Genomic DNA, 22,158 nt, shown 5'->3' on the forward strand with positions numbered 1-22,158 from the left:
TTAACATGCAGTGGAATATTATTGGCCATTAAAAAATGATATCATGAAAGATATTTTTAGTATCTATAGCATATTATTCAGGAAAAATATTTCACTACATGATGTCATTTAAGTACAACTGTTTGAATATCTGTTCAACAAACTGTGAACTATAGTTTTTCTGGAATCATAAGGTTTTGAGTAATTTTCTTTTTGACACTGTACTATATCTTTAAAAACTCTCCTAAAATAACTATATCATCTTATTACTCATTTGTTTAATAAATATTTATTGTGCACTTACTATGCATCAGGCTCTGTTAAAGGTGCTAAAGATACAGTAGTAAACGAAAGAGATTAACATCCTTGCCCTCATGGGACTTATGTCCTAATTGGGAAGATGGACAATAATCAAAAAATAAATGTATGAAAAATGTATAGTATATTATAGGGCTGAAGAGAAAGAGCAGAAAAAGGAGTAAGAAACATTTAGGGGGAGTGGGGTAAAATTGGAGATGCAGACAAGATTAGTGGCAATGGACAGTAGTAAAAATTTAGATTTATTTTGATGGTAGAGATAAATGATGAGATTTACTGAAGCAACTAGGAAAGGAAAGCAAGGATGATCCAAGATTTTTGCCCTGATCAACTAGAGGAATGGAATTATCATTCAATGAGACTAGGAAAACCACAGGACAAATTTGTGGAAATATTAATTTGGACATGTTAAGTTTGAGATGCCTGTTGGACATCCACGTGAAGATGCCCAGCAAGTCATAAGAGATGCAGGTTTTATGAAGAAACATGGGAGTCATGAGCATTTAGGTCAGACTTTAAGTCATGAGACTGGATGAGAGCACTGAGAGAGTGGATTTGGATAGAAACAAGAAGAGAGTTCCCTGATAGCTCAGTTGGTAAAGAATCTGCCTGCAAGGCAGGAGACCCTGGTTCAATTCCTGGATCGGGAAGATCCCAGGGAGAAGGGATAAGCTACCCACTCCAGTATTCTTGGGTTTCCCTTGTGGCTCAGCTGGTAAAGAATCCACCTGCAATGCGGGAGACCTGGGTTCGATCCCTGGGTTGGGAACGTCCCCTGGAAAAGATAAAGGCTACCACTCTAGTATTCTGGCCTGGAGAATTCCATGGACTGTATAGTCCATGGGGTCACAAAGAGCTGGACGCAACTGAGAGAGTTTCACTTTCAAGAAGACAGTCAAAGACTGAGCCCTACTCCAATACTTGGAAGTCAAGCAGATGAGGATAAAGCAAGAGATCATGACAGAGCAGCTAGGAAGGCAAGATCAAAAGCAGGCCTGCGCAGTGCCCTGGAAGCTAAAAGAAGAAAGTGGTTCAGGGGAAAAAACCAACTAGTGACTGATGCACTGGAAGATCAGGTAAGACTGAGCATTTAATTTGCAGTGTGCAGTCACTGGTCACCTTAATGAGTGGCTTCAGCGGAGTAGATCTGAAGCAGGAGAGAAATTGGCACAGTGAGTACATACAAACATGTTTAAGGAATTCTGCTCTAAAGGGAAGGAGAGAAAGAGGACAGGAGCTGGAAGCACTGGGTTTTTGTTTTTAAACTTTTTAAGATGAAATAAGTAAAATAAATACCAAGTGTTTTATTAGTAAAGTGATTTAAGTTATTATACACAGAATTATAAAGTATATTTTAAGAACAGTTAGCTCCCAATTTTATCTCAATAATCACCTTTTGGCAGAACTACATGTAGAAAACCTAGATTTCCTGAGTTCTCTGCATAAACCAGCAATAAAACTTAATGAGGAGTGTTAAGGGTGGTCTGGGGCGTTCTGGGCTTCTGAGGTATTTTTATAACTTGCTTCTGAATAAACCCCTCCCTCTGTGTACTATTCCACAACCTCCAGTTAAACCTCTACTTAGAGGAAATCTTCCAAATTATATATGTGTGTGTGTGTCTGTGTGTGTGTGTGTGTGTGTGTGATTTTTTTTTTCCCAAGTTGAGTTTCAGGGCCAAATAATGCAAAATGCTAGTACCTTCAAAGGCATATCCTGCTATTGAGAAGTATACTGAAATATCCTTACTGTAATTTTTCGTCCAGTTCTACCACTTTCTTCTTTAACTCTTGGTTCTCCTTGATTGCAGACTGAGCTGTGATTTCAGTTCTAATTTTAGAAGTGGAGAGAGCCGCTGATTCTTCCTCTAGTTCTTGAACTCTGTCCCTCAGAGAGATGAGGAGAGACGATTTTCTGGCATTGTTTTCTTTGTAGCTCTCCATCTCAGCTTTCAATTCTTGACAGGAAACTTCTTTAGAAAGCATCTTGGATCGCAGTTCTCGAAGCTGATATGGAAAAGAAGTAAAAAGAGGGAAAAGATTTCAAGGATATAAGTTTGAAATATCTTGAAAAAAAACCCAAATCATAATTTAAAATTTCAGTTTTTTATTCATGACTTAAGCCAACTTTACTTTCCTTTTTCATATTTGCTTCTGTATTACCAGATGGGAAATTAGGCTTAAATAGTGGGCCCTCTTATTCTTTTTCAAAAAACTACTCAGCAATGTTTTTTCTTTTTTAATTGGGGGATGATTACTTTACAATATTGTGATGGTTTCTGCCAAACATTGACATGAATCAGCCACGGGTGCACAGGTGTCCCCCCCATCCTGAACCTCCCCTCCCACCTTCCTCCCCACACAACCCTCTGGGTTGTCCCAGAGCACCAGCTTTGAGTGTCCTGCATCATGCATCAAACTTGCGCTGGTCATATGTAAAATACATATGATAATATACATGTTTCGATGCTATTCTCTCAGATCATCCCACCCTTGCCCTCTCCCACAGAGTCCAAAAGTCTGTTCTTTACATCTGTGTCTCTTTTGCTGCCTTGCACATAGGATTGTTCGCTGCTGTCTTTCTAAATTCCATATTTATGCACTAATATACTGTATTGGTGTTTCTCTTCCTGACTCACTTCACTCTGTATAACAGGCTCCAGTTTCATCCACCTCATTAGAACTGACTCAAATGTATTCTTTTTATAGTTGAGTAATATTCCACTGTGTATATGCACCACAATTTCCTTATCCATTCGTCTGCTGATGAATATCTATGTTGCTTCCATGTCCCAGCCATTGCAAACAGTGCTGCAATGAACACTGGGGTACATATGTCTCTTTAAATTCTGGTTTCCTCAGTGTGTATGCTCAGCAGGGGGACTGCTGGGTCTTATGGAAGTTCTGTTTCCGGGCAAAAAACTATTGAGCAATGTCCTGTGATGAATGAGTCTCACTCACGAGACAGGTGTGGTGTATTTTGCAAAAAGGAATAAAATATTTTGCAATGAAAACTCATTTTCTTAATCTGTATTACTGCTATTGCTGCTGCTGCTGAAACAAGGAAGCTACAGGTAGGCTATTTGTAATTTCATGGCCACGACCCTTTCACAAGTCAATACAGACTATTCAATATATTACAGAATTTCTTTCCCAGCCTTCTGGACATTTATTGAGAGGGATAAAGAAAAACAATATAAAGATTTCTGAAAAAAATATAGAAGAAAAGGAAAATCACTATAGGACTTATACAAAAGAACACATTAACTTTTCTCTCACACTAGAATGCTGAACACAGTATGTGCCTTATAAGATATCAGATCCACTCCATTAGAAAACTTTATGAACATGTATACTTTCTGAAGGGCTTTCCTGGTGGCTCAGACAGTAAAGAATCTGCCTGCAATGCAGGAGATCCGGGTTCAGTCCCTGGACTGAGAAGATCTCCCAGAGAAGGGAATAGCAACTCACTCCAACATCCACTCCCATCTGGATATCCATGGAGTTGCAAAGAGTCCGATGTGACTGAGCGACTTTCACTATACTACACTACTACTACTATACTTTTTGGAACTATGAGTATGCATGCCTACATTTATTCACGTACACATACACACACATTATCAACTCATTTTTCAATGGGAGCCTGACAGTCTAGTGAGACTGTCAGTTACCGCACAGGCAAGCCTAGGATTCCTCGGGGCCACTAGTCTATAAGCACGGTGAGTCTAGCAAGAATCTCCCAGAAACTCCAAAACAGACCAAATCCAGCCCCGAGGGTAGATGGATCTTGGTTACCTTCGTAGAACCTTCCTCAGGCAAGCGGAACCACCACAAAAGAGGGAGGCAGATTTCCGTCCCTAGAACTGCAGATTGCAAGCAATCCACCTTAAAGAAAGCTTCTCCCAGGGATGCTAAGAGCCCTCCAAAGCCCAAGTGGCCCCCCAAGTCCCCAGGTGCCCCATGTGCTCTAAGGAAGGACAGCTCCCCTGAGAGCCAGAATCCAGTCCAGGTCACCTCACCTCCCAGCCCAGCAAATGCACAGCCTTTCAGGAATTCTCCCCAACCAGAAGGTACTAGTAATCGCTTCAGTCGCTTCCAACTCTGCAACCCCATGGACTCCACCAGGCTCCTCTGTCCATGGGATTCTCCAGGAAAGAATACCGGAGTGGGTTGCTGTTTCCTTTTCCAGGGACTCTTCCTGGCCTTGGAATCAAACCCGAGGCTTACCTCTCCTGCACTGGCGGTGGATTCTTTACCACTGAGCCACCAGGGAAGCCAGCCAGAGGTTTGGGGCACAGTAAGAGAAAGAGAGAACAAACTTTGCCCGTGTCTCTTTGTCCTGTTTCTAATCACGTCTGTACTCTGCTTCGCTCCACGGGAAGCTAACAAGGCCTGTTTGTGAGTAATGAAGACACAGATTCTCACCTCAGACTGAGCAGATTCAAATTTGACCAGCGTTGCTGCAAGTTCACTCCGGGCAGCCTCGGCCACATTCCGATAGTGGTTTAACTGCTCCCGAGTGACCGGGGCTTCCAAGAGATGATCATAAGCTTCCTGATAGGGTTCCCCAAAAGACAAAACATACAGAAGAGAATTAAACAATCTTTTCCGTGCAGCTGTGCAAAGCAAGATTAGTACAGAAGCATTCTTTGTTATCCAAATATGTTGGAAACGCTGCTCAGAGAAGGGTTTGGTTCAGATTATTTCATTCTCCTTCTCAAAATTCTAAGTGAGGGAGGAGGCAGCCTGGGAACAAACGATAGGGTCCCCCAAGAATGAATGATAGCTCCCCCCAGATGGTAGCGGGGGTTGGCATTTAATAAGAGTTGGCCTTTGCCAGGATTTCCCTGGTGGTCCAATGGTCAAGACTCTGTGCTTTAACTGCAGGGGAGCACAAGTTCAATCCCTAGTTGGGGAACTAAGATCCCACAAGCTGTGTGAACAGCTGGCCTTTGCCATTTTACAGAGTTTTCCTTCCACCCTACTCCAGTGCTATTTGACCTCTGACCAGAACAGATAGAACTGACAAAGAGCCACCAGATGTTAACCTTGAGGCAGCTTTCATAGTTCTTCTGTTTCCAGGCTACAAAGATTATCAACTCATCTCTGGGCTGTTGAATAAAGTGTTTATCAACGAGACCGTGTAGAAGTCTGTCTCCCTCATAATTACCCACAATGCCATCTACTTTCAATCTCATCACCTGTCTTGGGATCATGAAGCTGACTCAGACGAATGCCTGAGACCAGAGACAGTGGTGGTACCTGGAGTTCTCCACCCAGAAGGGAAGAGCTCCCAGCTCCACCGATGGCTGCCAGTGCAAAAATAGGGATCTCAGCACGGCCTGATTATTCTAATTTTTCAAGACAAGTCCTACATCCAGACTTTTAAAAAATTTTATTTATTTATTTTTGGCTGTGCTGGGTCTTTGTCACAGCGAGCAGGGGGCACTCTCTGGTTGCAGTGCCTAGGTTTCTCATTGCAGTGGCTTCTCTTGTTGCAGACCAAGGGTTCTATGGCACAGGGGCTGCAGTAGTTGCGGTTCCCAGGCTCTAGAGCACAGGCTCAATAGATGTGGCGCACAGGCCTAGCTGCTTCACAGCACGTGGGATCTTCCAGGACCAGGGATCGAACCCGTGTCTCCCGCATTGGCAGGCAGATTCTTTACCACTGAGCCACCAGGGAAGTCCTATCCAGACTTTCTGAAGTAATAAAAAAAAGTCCCAGGTTTTGCAACTGGGCAACTAATTTAAATGTTTAAAAAAAAAAATACGATCCCAATAAACACATCTGCAGAAGAGATTTGATGGGTTTGGACTGTAGGTCTGCATCTGTAACCTCTGGTTCTGTTCCTGTCCTGCTTGTGCCATAACATCTGCCTCCTGCAAGAATTATTCTCGAGTTTGGACAGACACCCACTTCTATGAAGTTTCCAGGGCTTGTGGTCTTTGTGAAAGACATACAGGAAAGCCATTCATTTTTGAAGGAATATGAAAGAGGTCATATAAAGGAGGGTTTCCCTGGAATATCTAGTGTCCTCAGGGGCCACATCAGTAAAACCTGCTAATGACTCTGCCTGGCTACGGAACTGCTGAAGACTACTGTTTGGAAATACTCATGAATGCAAAAGTCACCTTAAAGCCCTGAATTTCATAACAAGCGTTGTCATGACTAGTGTGTTTCGATGCACAAGATGCCAAACAAAACCTTCAGCGCACTTAGTAACAGGCAGTGTTTGCCAATCACAACACACCCAAGAAGATGGTAGGTATGTACTCCTGGGGTGAAAGCATAAAGTGTTTAACTGCATCTATGAAGAGAACCACATCCTGTCAGCCTCACTCAGTATTCAGATGGAATTTCTCCACACCAACCACTCCAGCCATGTTTCCAAAACAGGACATGTGAGGACCTAGGTCACTCACAAGATGTTTGAACTATAGCATGCCTGGCACACCATTTTCTAAAGTTCCTTAGGGAAATAAGTTTCTCAATGATGACAATTATTTCTTTCATTGACTAACATGAATTTTTTAGGATGTTACATAGTCATATTACAATTTTATATCTCTTTCTCATGAAAAATATTGTGTCTGTTGGCCATAATAGTAAGAGCCCCTGAGACAGTTCAGAAGTGGACCTTTATTTGAAGAGATTACAATGAAACGCAGAGTACCACCAGAAACATTAGTATCTTCACATGCTCATAGGCAACAGAAACTACACATTAAGATATTATTACCTCTAACACTGGAGCAGGGCCTCCAGGAGGAAGACCCTTGATTACTGAGTTTAGAAGACAGTTGTCCTTTATTGCTAAATTGTGTCTGACTCTTTTGTGACCCCATGGATTGTAACCTTCCAGGCTCCTTTGTCCATGGGATTTTCCAGACAGGAATACTGGAGTGGGTTGCCATTTCCTCCTCCAGGGGATCTTCCCAACCCAGAGATCAAGCCTGCAAATCCTGCATTGGCAGGAGGGTTCTTTATCACTGAGCCACCTGGGAAGCCCTTAGAAGACAGTTGCTGCGTCTAAATCACCTTTCAAAGTCCAGCAGACTCGAGACTATTTATCAGCAAACGTTTACGAAAAGCCTATTCTGGGTCAGACACGGAGCTTACCTAGGGAGTATTCCACAGAAATCATTCCCTCAAGACACTCAGAGGTAGCTTGAAATGAGAAGAAATGCACAGCAGCATGAGAGGATTACAAGGATAAGGAAAAACAATATGAAAACTCAAAGAAGAACACATGAATTTATTTATGCCTACTCATTTCCTCTTAGCCCTTCCTTCTCTGTCCCATAGACCTTTACGTAGTGTTCTTTATGCTTAGCCTGAGTTTCTCCTCTTTTTTTAAATTTTTTTACTGAAGGATAATTGCTTTGCAGAATTTTGTTGTTTTCTGTCAAACCTCAACATGAATCAGCCACAGGTATACATATATCCCCTCCCTTTTGAACCTCCCTCTAATCTCCCTCCCCATCCCATCCCTCTAGGCTGATACAGAGGCCCTGTTTGAGTTTCCTGAGCCATGCAGCAAATTCCCGTGGGCTATCTATTTTGCATATGGCAATGTAAGTTTCCATGTTACTCTTTCCATACATCTTACCCTCTCCTCCCCTCTCCCCATGTCCATAAGTCTATTCTCTATGTCTGTTTCTCCATTGCTGCTCCGTAAATAAATTCTTCAGAACCATTTTTCTAGATTCCGTATATGTGCATTAGAAGAGGATATTTATCTTTCTCTTTCTCACTTCACTCTGTATAATAGATTATAGATTCATCCACCTCAACAGAATGGACTCAAATGTGTTCTTTTTTATGGCTGGGAAATATTCCATGGTGTATATGTACCAAACTTCTTTATCCATTCATCTGTCGATGGGCATCCAGGTTGCTTCCATGTTCTAGCAATCGTGAAGAGCGCTGCAATGAACAGTGGGATACATGGGTCTTTTTCAACCCTGGTTTCCTCAGGGTATATGCCTAGGAATGGGATGGCTGGGTTATATGGTGGTTTTTTCCAGTAGTCATGTATGGATGTGAAAGTTGGACTATAAAGAAAGCTGAGTATCAAAAAATTGATGCTTTTGAACTGTGGTGTTGGAGAAGACTCTTGAGAGTCCCTTGGACTGCAAGGAGATCCAACCAGTCCATCCTAAAGGAGATTAGTCCTGAATGTTCACTGGAAGGAGTGGTGTTGAAGCTGAAACTCCAATACTTGGGCCACCTGACGTGAAGAACTGACTCATTGGAAAAGACCCTGATGCTGGGAAAGATTGAAGGCAAGAGAAGGGGACAATAGACGATGAGATGGTTGGATGGCATCACCTACTCAATGGACATGAGTTTGAGTAAACTCTGGGAGTTGGTGATGGACAGGGAGGCCTGGCGTGCTGCAATCCATGGGATCGCAGAGTCAGACACAACTGAGCTACCGAAGTGAACTGAACTGAATGGTGGTTTTATTCCTAGTTTTTTAAGGAATCTCCATAATGCCTTCCATAGTGGCTATATCAGTTTACGTTCCCACCAACAGTGCAAGAGCGCCCCTTTTTCTCCACACCCTCTCCAGCATTTGTTGTTTGTAGACTTTTTGATGATGGCCATTCTGACATGTGTGAGGTGATATCTCATTGTGGTTTTGATTTGCATTTCTCTAATAATGAGCGATGTTGAGTATCTTTTCATGTGTTTGCTAGCCATCTGTACCTTCTTTGAAGAAATGTCTGTTTAGGTCTTTTTCCTACTTTTTGATTAGGTTGTTTGTTTTCCTGGTATTGAGTTGTATGAGCTGCTTGTATATTCTGGAAATTAATCTTTTGTCAGTTGTTTCATTTGCTATTATTTTCTCCCATTCTGAGGGTTGTCTTTTCACCTTGCTTATAGTTTCCTTTGCTGTGCACTGAGTTTCTCCTTTGACCGAAGTTGTTTTAAGCACTTCACTGTGTTTGTGGCTTTCTGTTCTCAGGATTCGTTACGATGTCTGTTTTTATCACACTATATGCTCAGACAACCCATCTTCATTCTGGGCTGACATCCACAGGTACACCAGTGGAATGGACCAGTCTCCATTCAGAACTGGGTCCATTCAAACTGGAAGACTGCCCTTCTTAGACCAGCCATGACACATTTTCACCATATTCCTGGTCTCGATTGTTTCTACTTCAGGGAATTCATCAAGGTTTTTGCGAGTGTTCAGTTTTATGAACATCCACTGGGTGGTTAAAGAGAAGATGCAGGATTTCCCTGGTTGTCCAATGGTTAACACTCCACGTTTCCAACGCAGGACGCACGAGTTCAATCTCTCATTGGGGAACTAAGATCCCACAGGTTATGGGACAGTGCCAAAATAAATAGATAAATAAAATAAAAAGAAGGTATATTCTCATAGTTACAGATGGAGAAAACAAGCTTATGGTTACCAGGGGGTAAAGTGTGGGGAGATAAATTGGGAGATTGGAATTGACATATACATACTACTATATGTATGAAATAGATAACAACCTACTGTATCACACAGGGAGGTCTACTCAATACTCTATAATGACCTATATGAGCAAAAGACTCTAAAAACAGTTGATATATGTATATGTTTGACTGATTCACTTTGCTATATAGCAGAAACTAACAGAACATTGTAAATCAACTGCACTTTAATAAAATCTTTTCAAGTACTACAAAAAATAAAAAGAAGGTATCATCTCTATCCTTGGAGCTTCAAGTTCAATATGTATTAATTCGTTCTACTTTGCTCATCATTTTTAATCAGGCATTTCTAGTCTTATCTATTTCTATCCTTTTACTTAATCATGGCTCGAGAAAAGTGAGTTAGAGGCTCTTATTGCTACTGTAATTCTCTGTCACTTTGCAGCACTTGTATTCATGCTTAATGGAAACTAGTACTGTTTGACTTGCTACAAAGATTCAGAAATTGCATATAGTTGTTGTAAATTATACCACGTAGCACCATAATGTGCCATTATCTATCTCACTTAACTGTTTCTGCTCATAATTCAGCCCTTTCTGGTACTGAGATCAAGATCCCGAATTTCTTCTTGTTTGTATCTGACTATACATACCTCTGTTCCAGCTTTTAATTTTCAACCTTTCTGTATCACTTGGTCTCAGATGTAAAGAAAGCTGGTTAAGCCCTCTGGATGCCTCCTCAATCACAGTATATCTATGGAAATTTAAATGTAAACACTATGACCCAGCAGTTCTACCTCTCAATTATCTCCCCTTGAAGAACAGTCATATATGTGCATAACAGTAGGTCTTAGGATGCTTATCACACCATTATCGGTAATAACAAAAAAGAGAGGAGGGGTGAAACATACAAATTCCCATCAACAAGGCAACTGTTGAAAAAGGCACTCCCATACTATGAATACTAGGCAATAAGCAGTAGGCGATTGCCCTGTATGTTTGGGCATAAGCATATCTCCAAGATACACCACTGGAAAAAAGTAAGAAAGTATAGATCCATAGTTTGACACTTTTTTTTTCCTTCATAAAACAGACAAGGAGGGAAAGCACTGTCTTTTCTGCAAATATATTTACAGAAGAAAAAAAAGGTCTGAAGGAACACACATCAGCTATATAACAATCCTTATCTCTGAGGCTGACAGTAGTATTGGAGCTGGGGAAAGGCATGGCTTTGGTTTCTTTTTAAGAAGGTATATTTATGCATTAATTACATAATTAAACATAATTAAAAGAAAAGAAAATTACTGGGAAGAAATGTTACTAAGGTCATCTTTCAGTCATAGAACCACATTTATTTTCTTCTTTATTACACTTTTATATTTCCTAAGTCTTTTACAGTGACTGTGCATTAATTTCATAATCAGAGTAAATATCTTCCCCTTAAATGAGGAAAAAAAAAAAAGGAACAAGGACAAGAATGCACAAAAATCACAAATTCTGCCAAGCAGTGTCTTTAAGGAGAACACCGGGACAAAGAAACACCAGTAGCATAGGGATGGAAATGTTCATGAGGCCAGACATCTCAGGGTTTTGCTCTTTTAATTAAGCCTCCCTAGAGTTAATAAAATTTTTGGAAAATTTTTCTATCAATATTAAATAATCTTCTCTTTAACAAAAAAACTAATTTTACCCTAATTTCAAAGTGGCAAGATTAAAACTCACCCATTTGTCCTCATATGAGGACACTCTAAGTTATTAGGTCTCCCAGCCAATCCATGAAGCAATTTCACATTAATTTTAGAAAGCCAACTACCTCTGATTTGATTCGGCTACTGATATTATGATAATGATTGAAATTGCCTCGCAGGGTGGCTCATTGGCTTTTCAGAATAAAGGATGGTTTCAAAGCTCAAAGGCAAAAAGAAGAGATCAGCTTATTCATAACTTGGTACACAACGTGTCCAATTATCCGGCCTGAGGACAATGACTTGGGCCAGTCTTGCTTCTACGGTACTTAGCTGTCTTATTTTCCCGTGGACAGGGAAAAAAAAAAAGAGAGTGAGTGAAGAAAATCACTGCCTACCTCTGACACACAAAAGTACCTAAATCCATTCCTATCTTTCCATCTCATGACCAGTCTCCTCTTTGTTCCAGCATTATTCCATACCACAGTGCACAACTGTGTCACTGAGGCACGTTCACAGGGGAATGCTTCCTTGGTCTCTCTTTTTCTTTCTACCACCTTCCCTCTCTCGCCCCTTTCCTCTTCAAGCTTCCAGGGCTGCCCCAGTGAGCAATCCTCGCTAAGACTCTCTCCCCTACTCCCCAACTTCTTCCCTAATTTACGATGCGTAACTTAAGTACTGCAAACTGTATTTAAGGGCTTCCCTGGTGACTCAGCAGTAAAGAATACACCTGCCAACGCAGGAGACGTGGGTTCGATCTCTGCATCCAGAAGCTCCTGGAGAAAGAAATGGCAACCCACTGCCCACTCTTCTTGCCTGAAAAATCCCATAGGCAGAGGAGCCTGGCAGGCTACAGTCCCTGGGGTCACAAAAGAGTCAGACTCGGCTTAGTGACTAAACATCATCAACAAACTGTATTTCTCCAACCAATGCCAATTTTGACTACTTATCTGTTCTTCTCCAGACTTTGAAGGACTTTCCTGCTTTTCTTTCTTACATCTGCATTTGGTTTCTGGGTTTTCCTAAGTGCTTGCCAGGGACAGTGTGATGGGTATGGAATTCGGGAAATAAATCTGTGTGTCATCATCTTCGCAGTTGTGGAACAAATTTTGGAGAAAGACATACCTGCATTAATTCAAGCTTTGTGGAAAAGCTGATCTATTGTTTTGACACTGTTCTCTAATCACATTTTTCTTGGGTATCATTTAAAAACCCTTCTAATTCAATATCTTTATTGAAAAGAATACAGTATTCCAAAATGTTCTTAATACTATAGCTCCACTAAAAGAAACTAAATCATTTTTTCATGGATGGGAAGGACTGCAGTTTGGAAAACTTAGATGCCAAACTTTTTGAGGGTTTGCTTCAAATACTAATCCTGATGTAACTCTAACAAGTATTAAATATGTAATTATATATACTAGATATATATCTACATATCTAATATTCACTGACCCAGGAACTATCCCCATTCAGTTTTCACAACAGCCCTATGAGTAGAGACTGTTCTTATACCCTCATCTGAAAATTAGGCAATTAAGGGCTAAAAAGGCAATTCCTTTTTCAAACAGCAAACAACAGGTAGTAGATCTGAAAGCAATAATTGCTTTTCTGTGCTATTTAATTTAAAAGTTATGTTTAAAGGACATTTAATGAATGTGCATATGAAATATTCCTGACACTGCAGGAGGCACTTCAGCATATACCCCAGAACACACAGTTCTACTTGTAATTCTACATGAATGTTCATGGTTCACAGTGTCCATCAATATAGGAATTGGTCAACAATAGTACATCCATAAGATGGGAATCTAGAAAACAGTTAATAGAACTGAACTAAATCTATTTCAAGCAGCATGGATAGACCTCAAAAACATGTTTGTCAAATAAAGTAAATCAGAGAACAAAACTAATAGTATGATACCATTTATGTTTTAAAAATACATGTTATTTTAAATTGGCTTAAAGAATAAAAATCAATAAAAAGCAAAAAAAAGGAAAATTTTAAAAGTGTTAAACAAAATAAAATATTTTCTATAGGTATAAGTATGAACACAAAAAGTATTTTTAATGATTTGGCAGATACTCACCAAATGCATTTAATAATTACCTCTGGAGAATGGAGGAAGGGGATTGAGATTAGCGGTAGTTGACAAAAGAAACTACAGCTTCATGTGTAATCTTCTCATTTTTAAAGGTAAAGTGGTTGCAATTGTAATATTAAAATTATTTCTTAATTAAGTAAAAGACAACTGAAAGCATGTTTAAAGAGTCCAATTCAGTACGTTCTCAGTTTTAACATCCTAATCTTTAGATTTAAGAAGCTGAACACCATGTAAATTCTTTATCAGCTGCAGAGGCAGCGGGAAACCCTGAAGTTGAACCTTGGCTTGCACAAGACAGCAGAGGTAGAAAGAAGAATTACTGAATTTCCAGCAATGCTTGGAATGCATCTTTTATGCAACAAGAAAGTTTTGACTACATCTTGGACAGGAAGTTCACCACAAAAATGAATGGAATAATAAAATGTTATAGCCAAAATAGTATCTTCAAGGATTAAAACAAGAATTCAATGATTCTTTTTTTTTTAAGAATTCAATGATTCTTAATGTTTTTTATTAACTGTAAAAAGATCTCCAACTAACAAAGGATGAGTTAGAAAGAAAAAACAACCTAAATAACATATGCATTGCACTACATCCCTGCTCTCTCGTCTGTGGTGACCCTTAGCTCTGCCCAGAGAAAATTCAGCAAAATGATGCTACTTCATCATCCCTAGCAGCATTTCTTTGGTTAAAAGGAAGCCACGACTTCCAGCATACACACTCCTGAAAGCAACCAAGTCTCCCCAGAGACAAATTTTGTAAAAAACGAGAAGACAGTGGGATACTTTAGCAACATGTAATTTCTCCAGGTTTCACGTTAGGAAGAAACCAAATAATTTTTAACCTCCCTGTAAGAATTCTTGCAAGGCAACAAAGCAAGATCTACAGTAAGTTTTTAGAAGGAATTTTTCTCTCTTTTGTGTCCAGAATAAATCAGGTTACAGGCAGATTTCAAATCCGAAACTGCAATGCTTAGCAACTCTCACTACTTATCATGAAGATGACATGGATGTCCTCAGCCCGCTCTAGAGGACAGTCTAGAGTGGAAAGACCCCTGTTTAGGAAGCCCTTCCTTTCTAAAGCTAGAATCTCCTAATCTCAACCCTCTCTCCTCCCCAAGACCTGCATCATACCATCCCTAATAAAGAACTCAGCAGGAGGCAGGTTGGGGAAGATCAAACGAGGGGTGGAGACCACCAATAAAATCAACTAATGGACAATGTATTCACCTTCCTAGTAATCTTCTCACTCTTCTCATAGGTGCCATTTCAAAGTTGGTATTCCCTCCGGCAAATATTCGGAAGGACCTGACCAGTCAAAATTCCCATCTGACCATACCACTCTCTCCCAGCTATATAAAGACCCTGATGTTGGGAAAGATTCAAGGCAGGAGGAGATGGAGACCGACAGAGGATGAGATGGTTAGATGGCATCACCAACTCAATGGACATGAGTTTGAGTAAACTCTGGGAGTTGGTGATAGACAGGGAGGCCTGGGGTGCTGAGATTCATGGGGTCACAAAGAGTCGGACACGACTGAGCAACTGAAATGAACTGAACTGAACTGAAGCCATGGCAAGACCATAAAATAAAGGCTAGTCCCCATTCCACTAGCATCTCCTATAATCTTTACAGTTTACCAGACGTCTAGATCTTAAAGAAAGACTTTACCTTCCATCCAAAATCTCAAGTTTATTTTCTACCAATGCCAAAACAAGAAAAACAAAAAAGGAAGTAAGAAAATGGCAGGAAAGAAAGGTTAAAAGAGAGAACGAGTAAGAGGAAGCAAGTATCCTGGATGTACCATAAACCCTTTACATATGAAGGAGTTTCATTTTGAAATCACATTTGTTAAATCCAATTTATTCATACATCCAACAAAATTAGCCTAGGTACCTAACTAACACAATTGGCCATATAGTACTGTGAATAGGTTTATAACACTTTTCACGCAAATAATACATTAAAAAAACAAACACAAAAAATAAATACCTTTAATCTTACAGTACAGTACCTTGAAAAGTACAGCAGTACTAGTGACATCGCTTCTGCTTTTGCACTTGCTTTCAGACATCCTGGGCTTGAAACCCACTTGTAGAGGATGCACACATGTGACAATGCCTGTAGGTGAACTAACTTACATGACTGGACATGCAAATGCATGTTCACATCTTTGGAAGTTCATAACTTAAAGGTTTGCAGTAGGGGACTTACTGTTTACTCCTGGTACGGAGCACTTGTTAGGGATGGATCAGTTTACCTTGGCTCTTCCAAGTAGATCAACCTGAATCACACGATCTACCAGGACCGCAAGATAAAGCAAACAAGTTGCTGACTACCAGAAATCACAAATATCCAAACCCGTGGAACAACCGAACGGCATAATGTCAAGCCTTTGTTCACTAAAAGCACCTCAGTAGCAGAATCAAAACAATGGAGTCCAATTAGCCATCTCGCCTGAGTTTTTATTTTCCAGGGATAATTCTGAAGTAGAGCAGCGTATGAATGAATGCTGCTTCTTCAGTCAACCCTCTGAATGTCATTTGACAACATCAACTTAGTTAATATCAGAAACACATTCCTGAGACCTCTTGTATTAAAACTTATCATCTGGACCCAGCCTCCAGCTGAGATCAGTAGAAGTATGTCCTATCAGGTGAGAATAGGGGCTTCCCTTGTGGCTCAGCTGGTAAAGATCTGCCTGCAATGCAGGAGACCTGGGTTCGATCCCTGGGTTGGAAGATCCCCTGGAGAAGGGAAAGGCTACCCACTCCAGTATTCTGGGCTGGAGAATTCCATGGACTGTATAGTCCACGGGGTCGCAAAGAGTCAGACACGACTGAGAGACTCTCATTATTGCTAAACAATGGTCCTGTTGGAACAAATATAGGTGGACTTTCACTCATCTCTTGTAAAAATGGAAAATAACAAGTCTCATATTTTTAAAATTAGCCATGCCAAGAGATCAGCCTAGAACAGATAAGAGTTTCAGAAAAAAACTAGGAGGGAGAGGATAGAGTTGACCAAGATATACTGGGGAAGAAAAGCCAGGAATTATTTATTCATCCACATTTTGTCAGATGAGAATAAATGTTTAAAACATCTGAAAAAAAATGCTTATCTTGAAGGAAACAAAATTACAATGCTCAATCATTATTAGGGTGAAGATCCCCTCTTATCTAATTTGTAATTTTTCTCTATCTTGTTAAGAAAATATCTTGGTGAATAAATTTGCAATTGTTTCTCTAACTCATCCTGTCTTTAGAAGCTTGTAGCCACTCCCTTGTGTAACAGCTATACTTACATGCTACCTGGACCCTATGGGAAATTACATTAATCCACACTGTATAATATCACACTGCAGCATCTTTAGTCTGTTACCTCATTGATATATGTCACTTACGTTCACTTATTAATCAGAAAACACTGAGATGTTTTGTCTTGCCTTTTTCTTCAGTTGTGACTGTAACTTAAAACATCATTTCCAAAATTAGCGTAAATGTAGAATTTTTCTCTGAAACTCTTCAAACAGCTATTAGCCTCTCTCTGCTTATTTCCATTCTTAAAGTGGCTGTGATCACCTCACCAGAATATAAACTCCGTGAGGGCATTATTATCTATAGCCACCAGGCAGTAAACACTCATCATGCTAGGTCTATATTAAGCATGATTCAAATACAATGTCATCTAACCCCAAGTGCAACCATGTGAAGCTATTACAACTACCCACATTGCATAAAAAAGAATTTCAGTACAAAGATAAGGCATTTGATATGAATCTCACAGCTGTGTTTTCTGGCTCTTCTCCTCCCCTCCCCTTCCTTCTCCTCTTCTCCCCTCTCCTTTCTGATCTCTTACTCTGGCTCACTCTACCCAGCCTGTTTTCAGTCTTTAAGTCCATGTCCCCTGAGCCTCCATCTAAATTAGTTTTCTGTGTTATTCACTCTCATGTTACCCAATACTTATCCTTCATGTTATCACCAAATTAACTTATTTATTTGTATGATTTTTTTAGCATATTATTTATTTATTTTATGATTGCTTACTTAACATCTATAACCCCACTAGACTATGAGGTCCAAAGAGGCAAGAAAATGCCTGTTTTGTTCACCACTGTGTCCCCAGTGACTGGGTGTCAGTAAAATCACAGAGTGAATGAAGGAATGAATGAAATGGCACAGCCAGAATTCAAATCAAAGCCTATCTGACTCGCAAGTCCATACTGTTCATCACTATGTTATCGTCACATAGAGACATGCAATCATTGCTCCCTAAATTGAATTCTCTTCTGAACTTCGTTCAATATTGCTGGTCTGCAAGGCAACTCAGGTTGTGGTAGTAAAGAGCTGCATTTCCAAAATTAATGATAAGTTCACAAAATTTAACTTTGATAAATTCATAAATCTCCTTCCAACCACTTTTTGGAAGATTCCTAGGAGGGAGGGATAAATTGGGAGATTGGGATTGACATATACAGACTACTATATATAAAATAGATAACTAATAAGGACCTACTGTATAGGACAGGGAACTCTACTCAATACTCTGTAATGACCTTTATGGGGAAAGTATAAAAAAAAAGTGTATATATGTATGATATAACTAATTCACTTTGCCAAACAGCACAAACTAACACATTGTCAATCAACTATATCTCAATAAAAAATAAAGTTAAAGAAGATTCCTTCTGCTTTCTACAAGTTCGTATATGCTGTACAGGTTGGGTCTAGTCAATTTATAAGCTTATATTTTCATTTAATATAAAGTCCTCTGTGAAAAATTCTTAAAGAGATGGGAATACCAGACCACCTGACCTGCCTCCTGAGAAATCTGTATGTCCATCAGAAAGGAACAGTTAGAACTGGACATGGAACTACAGACTGGTTCTAAATCGGGAAAGGAGTATGTCAAGGCTGTATGTTGTCACCCTGCTTATTTAACTTATATGCAGAGTACATCATGCGAAATGCCAGGCCGGATGAAGCACAAGCTGGAATCAAGATTGCTGGGAGAAATATCAATAACCTCAGGTATGCAGATGACACCACTTTTTATGGCAGAAAGCGAAGAAGAACTAAAGAGCCTCTTGATGAAAGTGAAAGAGGAGAGTGAAAAAGTTGGCTTAAAACTCAACATTCAGAAAACTAAGATCATGGCATCCTATCCTATCACTTCATGGCAAATAGATGGAGAAACAGTGGAAACAGTGAAAGACTTTATTTTTGGGGGGTCCAAATCACTGCAGATGGTGACTGTAGCCATGAAATTAAAAGATGCTTGCCCCTTGGAAGAAAAGCTATGACCAATCTTGACAGCATGTTAAAAAGCAGAGAGATTACTTTGCCAACAAAGGTCTGTCTAGTCAGTTATGGTTTTTCCAGTAGTCATGTATGGATGTGAGAGTTGGACTGTGAAGAAAGCTGAGCCAAAGAATTGATGCTTTTGGAGAAGACTTTTGAGAGTCCCTTGGACTGCAAAGAGATCCAACCAGTCCATCCTAAAGGAAATCAGTACTGAATATTCATTGGAAGGACTGATGCTGAAGCTGAAACTCCAATACTTTGGCCACCTGATGCGAAGAACTGATTGGAAAGGACCCTGATGCTGGGAAAGAGTGAACACAGGAGGAGAAGGGGATGACAGAGGATGAGATGGTTGGATGGCATCACTGACTCGATGGACATGAGTTTGAGCAAGCTCTGGGAGTTGGTGATGGACAGGGAAGCCTGGCATGCAGCAGTCCATGGGGTCACAAAGAGTCGGACACGACTGAGTGACTTAACTGAAGTGAAAGTCCTTTGAATTTTTTTTAATCTGTTCACATTACAAAATAATGTCTTAGTTAAGAAAGCCACAGGCAAGTTAATTAATTTCAGGTCCTATTTTAAGTGACAACAATTTCTCAGCATTTATATTGGATGGAGCTCCATGGGAGGTATTAGGTGTAGCTGTCAAGGCTCATAATGAATGCAGATTTGGGAACACTGTCACATATGGAATAGCTTCCTTGAGTGGAATTGGGGAAATGAAAACCTCTGTTGACAAAGAGATGGGACATTTTATTCATCAGAATCTTATCTATCTTTTCACATATTAATGATTTTAAACTTCTTCTCAAGTGGGATTTTTTTCACTCTATCTATTATCAAATACTTCATAAATTATCTTAAAGTGAAAATTTTTCCAAGATGTAATATTTCAGTTCCAAAGCTGGGTGGTGTGCTTAAAACTTTTAACAAGTTGTCTATTCAAATTGGCTCCTGAGGAATATTTGCCTTAGAAGGAACTTGAAATACAGTTCAACCCATTTTCCAAAAGAGCAATTCTCTAGTGCAATAAAACTGTCATAGGGAGATTTAAATTTTGCTGGACTTCAGTTCAATATTCATTATTTTATGTCAACCTTTAAGAGAAGGAGCAAGTAATTTCAAGATAAAATTTTCTAAGCATGATTTACAATTGCCAAGTCATGGAAACACCTAAGTATCCATCAATGGATGAATGGATAAGGAAGAAAATGTGACATATTTATATCCATCTCTATCGCTAGATATAGTTATAACTAGGGGGCTTCCCTGGAATCTCAGCTTGTAAAGAATATGCCTGCAATGCAGGAGACCCGAGTTTGACTCCTGGGTCAGGAAGGTCCTCTGAAGAAGGGATAGGCTACCTACTCCAATATTTTGGGGCTTCCCTGGTGGCTCAGATGGTAAAGAATCTGACTGCAATGCGGGAAACCCGGGTTCGATCCCTGGGTTGGGAAGATCCCTTGGAGAAGGGAAAGGCTATCTACTCCAGTACTCTTGCTTGGAGAATTCCATGAACAGAGGAACCCAGCAGGCTACAATCCATGGGGTCACAAAGAGTCTACACGACTAAGCAACTTTCACTACATTGGGTTGACCAAAAAGTTCATTCAGGTTTTTCCTTAGATAGTACAGAAAACCAAACAAACTTTTTAGTCAATCTAATATATCTAAATATATCCATATCTAAAAATGAAATACTACCCAACCACAGAAAAAAAGAAAATTTTCAACAACATAAATGGACCTTGAGGGCATTATGCTAAGTGAAATAAGTCAGAGAAAGACAAACATTGTATGATCTCATATGTGGAATCTAAAACAAGCAAAAATCTCATTAAAAAGAGAGAGGTCAGAGTTACAGTTACCAGAGGAAGGGGGCGGGAGTTGTGTGGGGTGCAGGAATTGGATGAAGACAATCAAAAAGTACAAACTTCCAGTTATAAGATAAATAAATACTGGTGCTATAATATACAACATAATGACTATAGTTAACACTGCTGTATGATATATTGAAAAGTTCTAAAAGTTCTCATCACAAGGAAAGAAACATTTTCTTCTTTTTTTTTTTCCTTTTGTATCTATATAAGATGATGAGTGTTAATTTAACTAAATTTATTGTGGCAATTACTTCACAATATATTTAAGTCAAGTCATTATGCTGTATGCCTTAAACTTACACACTGCTGTATGTCAATCGTATCAGTAATATTGGGGAAAATATGCTCTATTATCTGTCTTACTATCACCTTTCGTGTTGCTTAACAATGCTCTCTATACAATGCTTCTACACACAGTTTCATCTCCCCACATAACCCCACTAACTTTTGTGGGTCCTATGGGTTTCCCAGGTGGCCCAACGGTAAAGAAACGGCCTGCCAATGCAGGACACACAGGAAACATGGGTTTGATACCTGGGTCGAGAAGATCCCCTGGAGGAAGAAATAGCAACTCACTCCAGTATTCTTGCCTGGGAAATCCCACGGACAGAGGAGCCTGGCAGGCTACAATCCATGGGGTCGCAGAGTAGGACACGACTTAGCGCCTAAACACCAACAGTGCACTTTTGTTAATTCCTTCATGGTCTCTTTCCTCCATACAGATATTAAAACTATATTTTACAACCTACTGGCATGAAGATGAACATATCAAAATATTACACATTAAAATATTTTCTCAACTTAAAAGTTATTTTTTTTCTCCCTCTCCTGATTTTAAAAGAATTTAAAACATTCTCCTGGGTCCCTTAAAGTATGGTGGTCCCAGGGGCACTGATGGATAGGTTGGTCCTGTCTCTCTAGGAAAATCAGGCAGTAGATACGACAAACGCTCCCCACTTCTCTGCTGTTGATCGTCAGCCTTTGTGTCTGCGTTGAGCACCTGAGGCCTTGATGCACTGTCCTTTCTGATGGACTACAAACCCATTGGTTCTAACAACGTCCTCAAGCATGGAAGGACTCAGTGAAGTGATCTGGTGTATTAGGGTCCTCCAGAGAAACAGCACTAGTTAAGTCCCTGAGTTGTGAATGACTCTTTGTGACCCCATGGACTGTAGCCCACCAGGTTCCTCTGTCCATGAGATTTCCCAGACAAGGACACTGGAGTGGGTTGCCATTTCCTCCTCGAGGGGATCTTCCTGACCAAGGGATTGAACCCAGGTCTCCTGCATTGGCAGGTGGATTCTTTAGCACTGAGTTACCAGGGAAGCCATATATAATATATGTATATATTTTTTATAAATATATGGCATACACACACACACACACACACACACACACATACACTTGGCCCAAATGGTATGGTTTTTAAACCATGGTCCAGAAATGGCCTTAACA

At 40.0% G+C, this 22,158-nt stretch overlaps 1 protein-coding gene across 3 annotated transcripts in view; it reads right to left on the reverse strand.

The window, feature by feature from the left end:
- CCDC170 (coiled-coil domain containing 170) overlaps positions 1 to 22,158 on the reverse strand; it is an 89,012-nt gene that overhangs the window by 56,522 nt on the left and 10,332 nt on the right. For 2 of the 3 annotated variants that reach the window (XM_065931109.1, XM_065931110.1), the window contains exons 2-3: positions 4,723 to 4,851; positions 2,045 to 2,301 (exon numbers count right to left, since the gene is read on the reverse strand). In XM_065931109.1, the coding sequence (XP_065787181.1) occupies positions 2,045 to 2,301; positions 4,723 to 4,851 (386 nt within the window). Of the gene's footprint in view, positions 1 to 2,044; positions 2,302 to 4,722; positions 4,852 to 7,417; positions 7,506 to 22,158 lie in introns of those variants that run through there. The other variant, XM_065931111.1, reaches the window with a different exon arrangement.

Source organism: Muntiacus reevesi, chromosome 3, assembly GCF_963930625.1.
Source record: "Muntiacus reevesi chromosome 3, mMunRee1.1, whole genome shotgun sequence".
Lineage (NCBI taxonomy): Eukaryota > Metazoa > Chordata > Mammalia > Artiodactyla > Cervidae > Muntiacus > Muntiacus reevesi.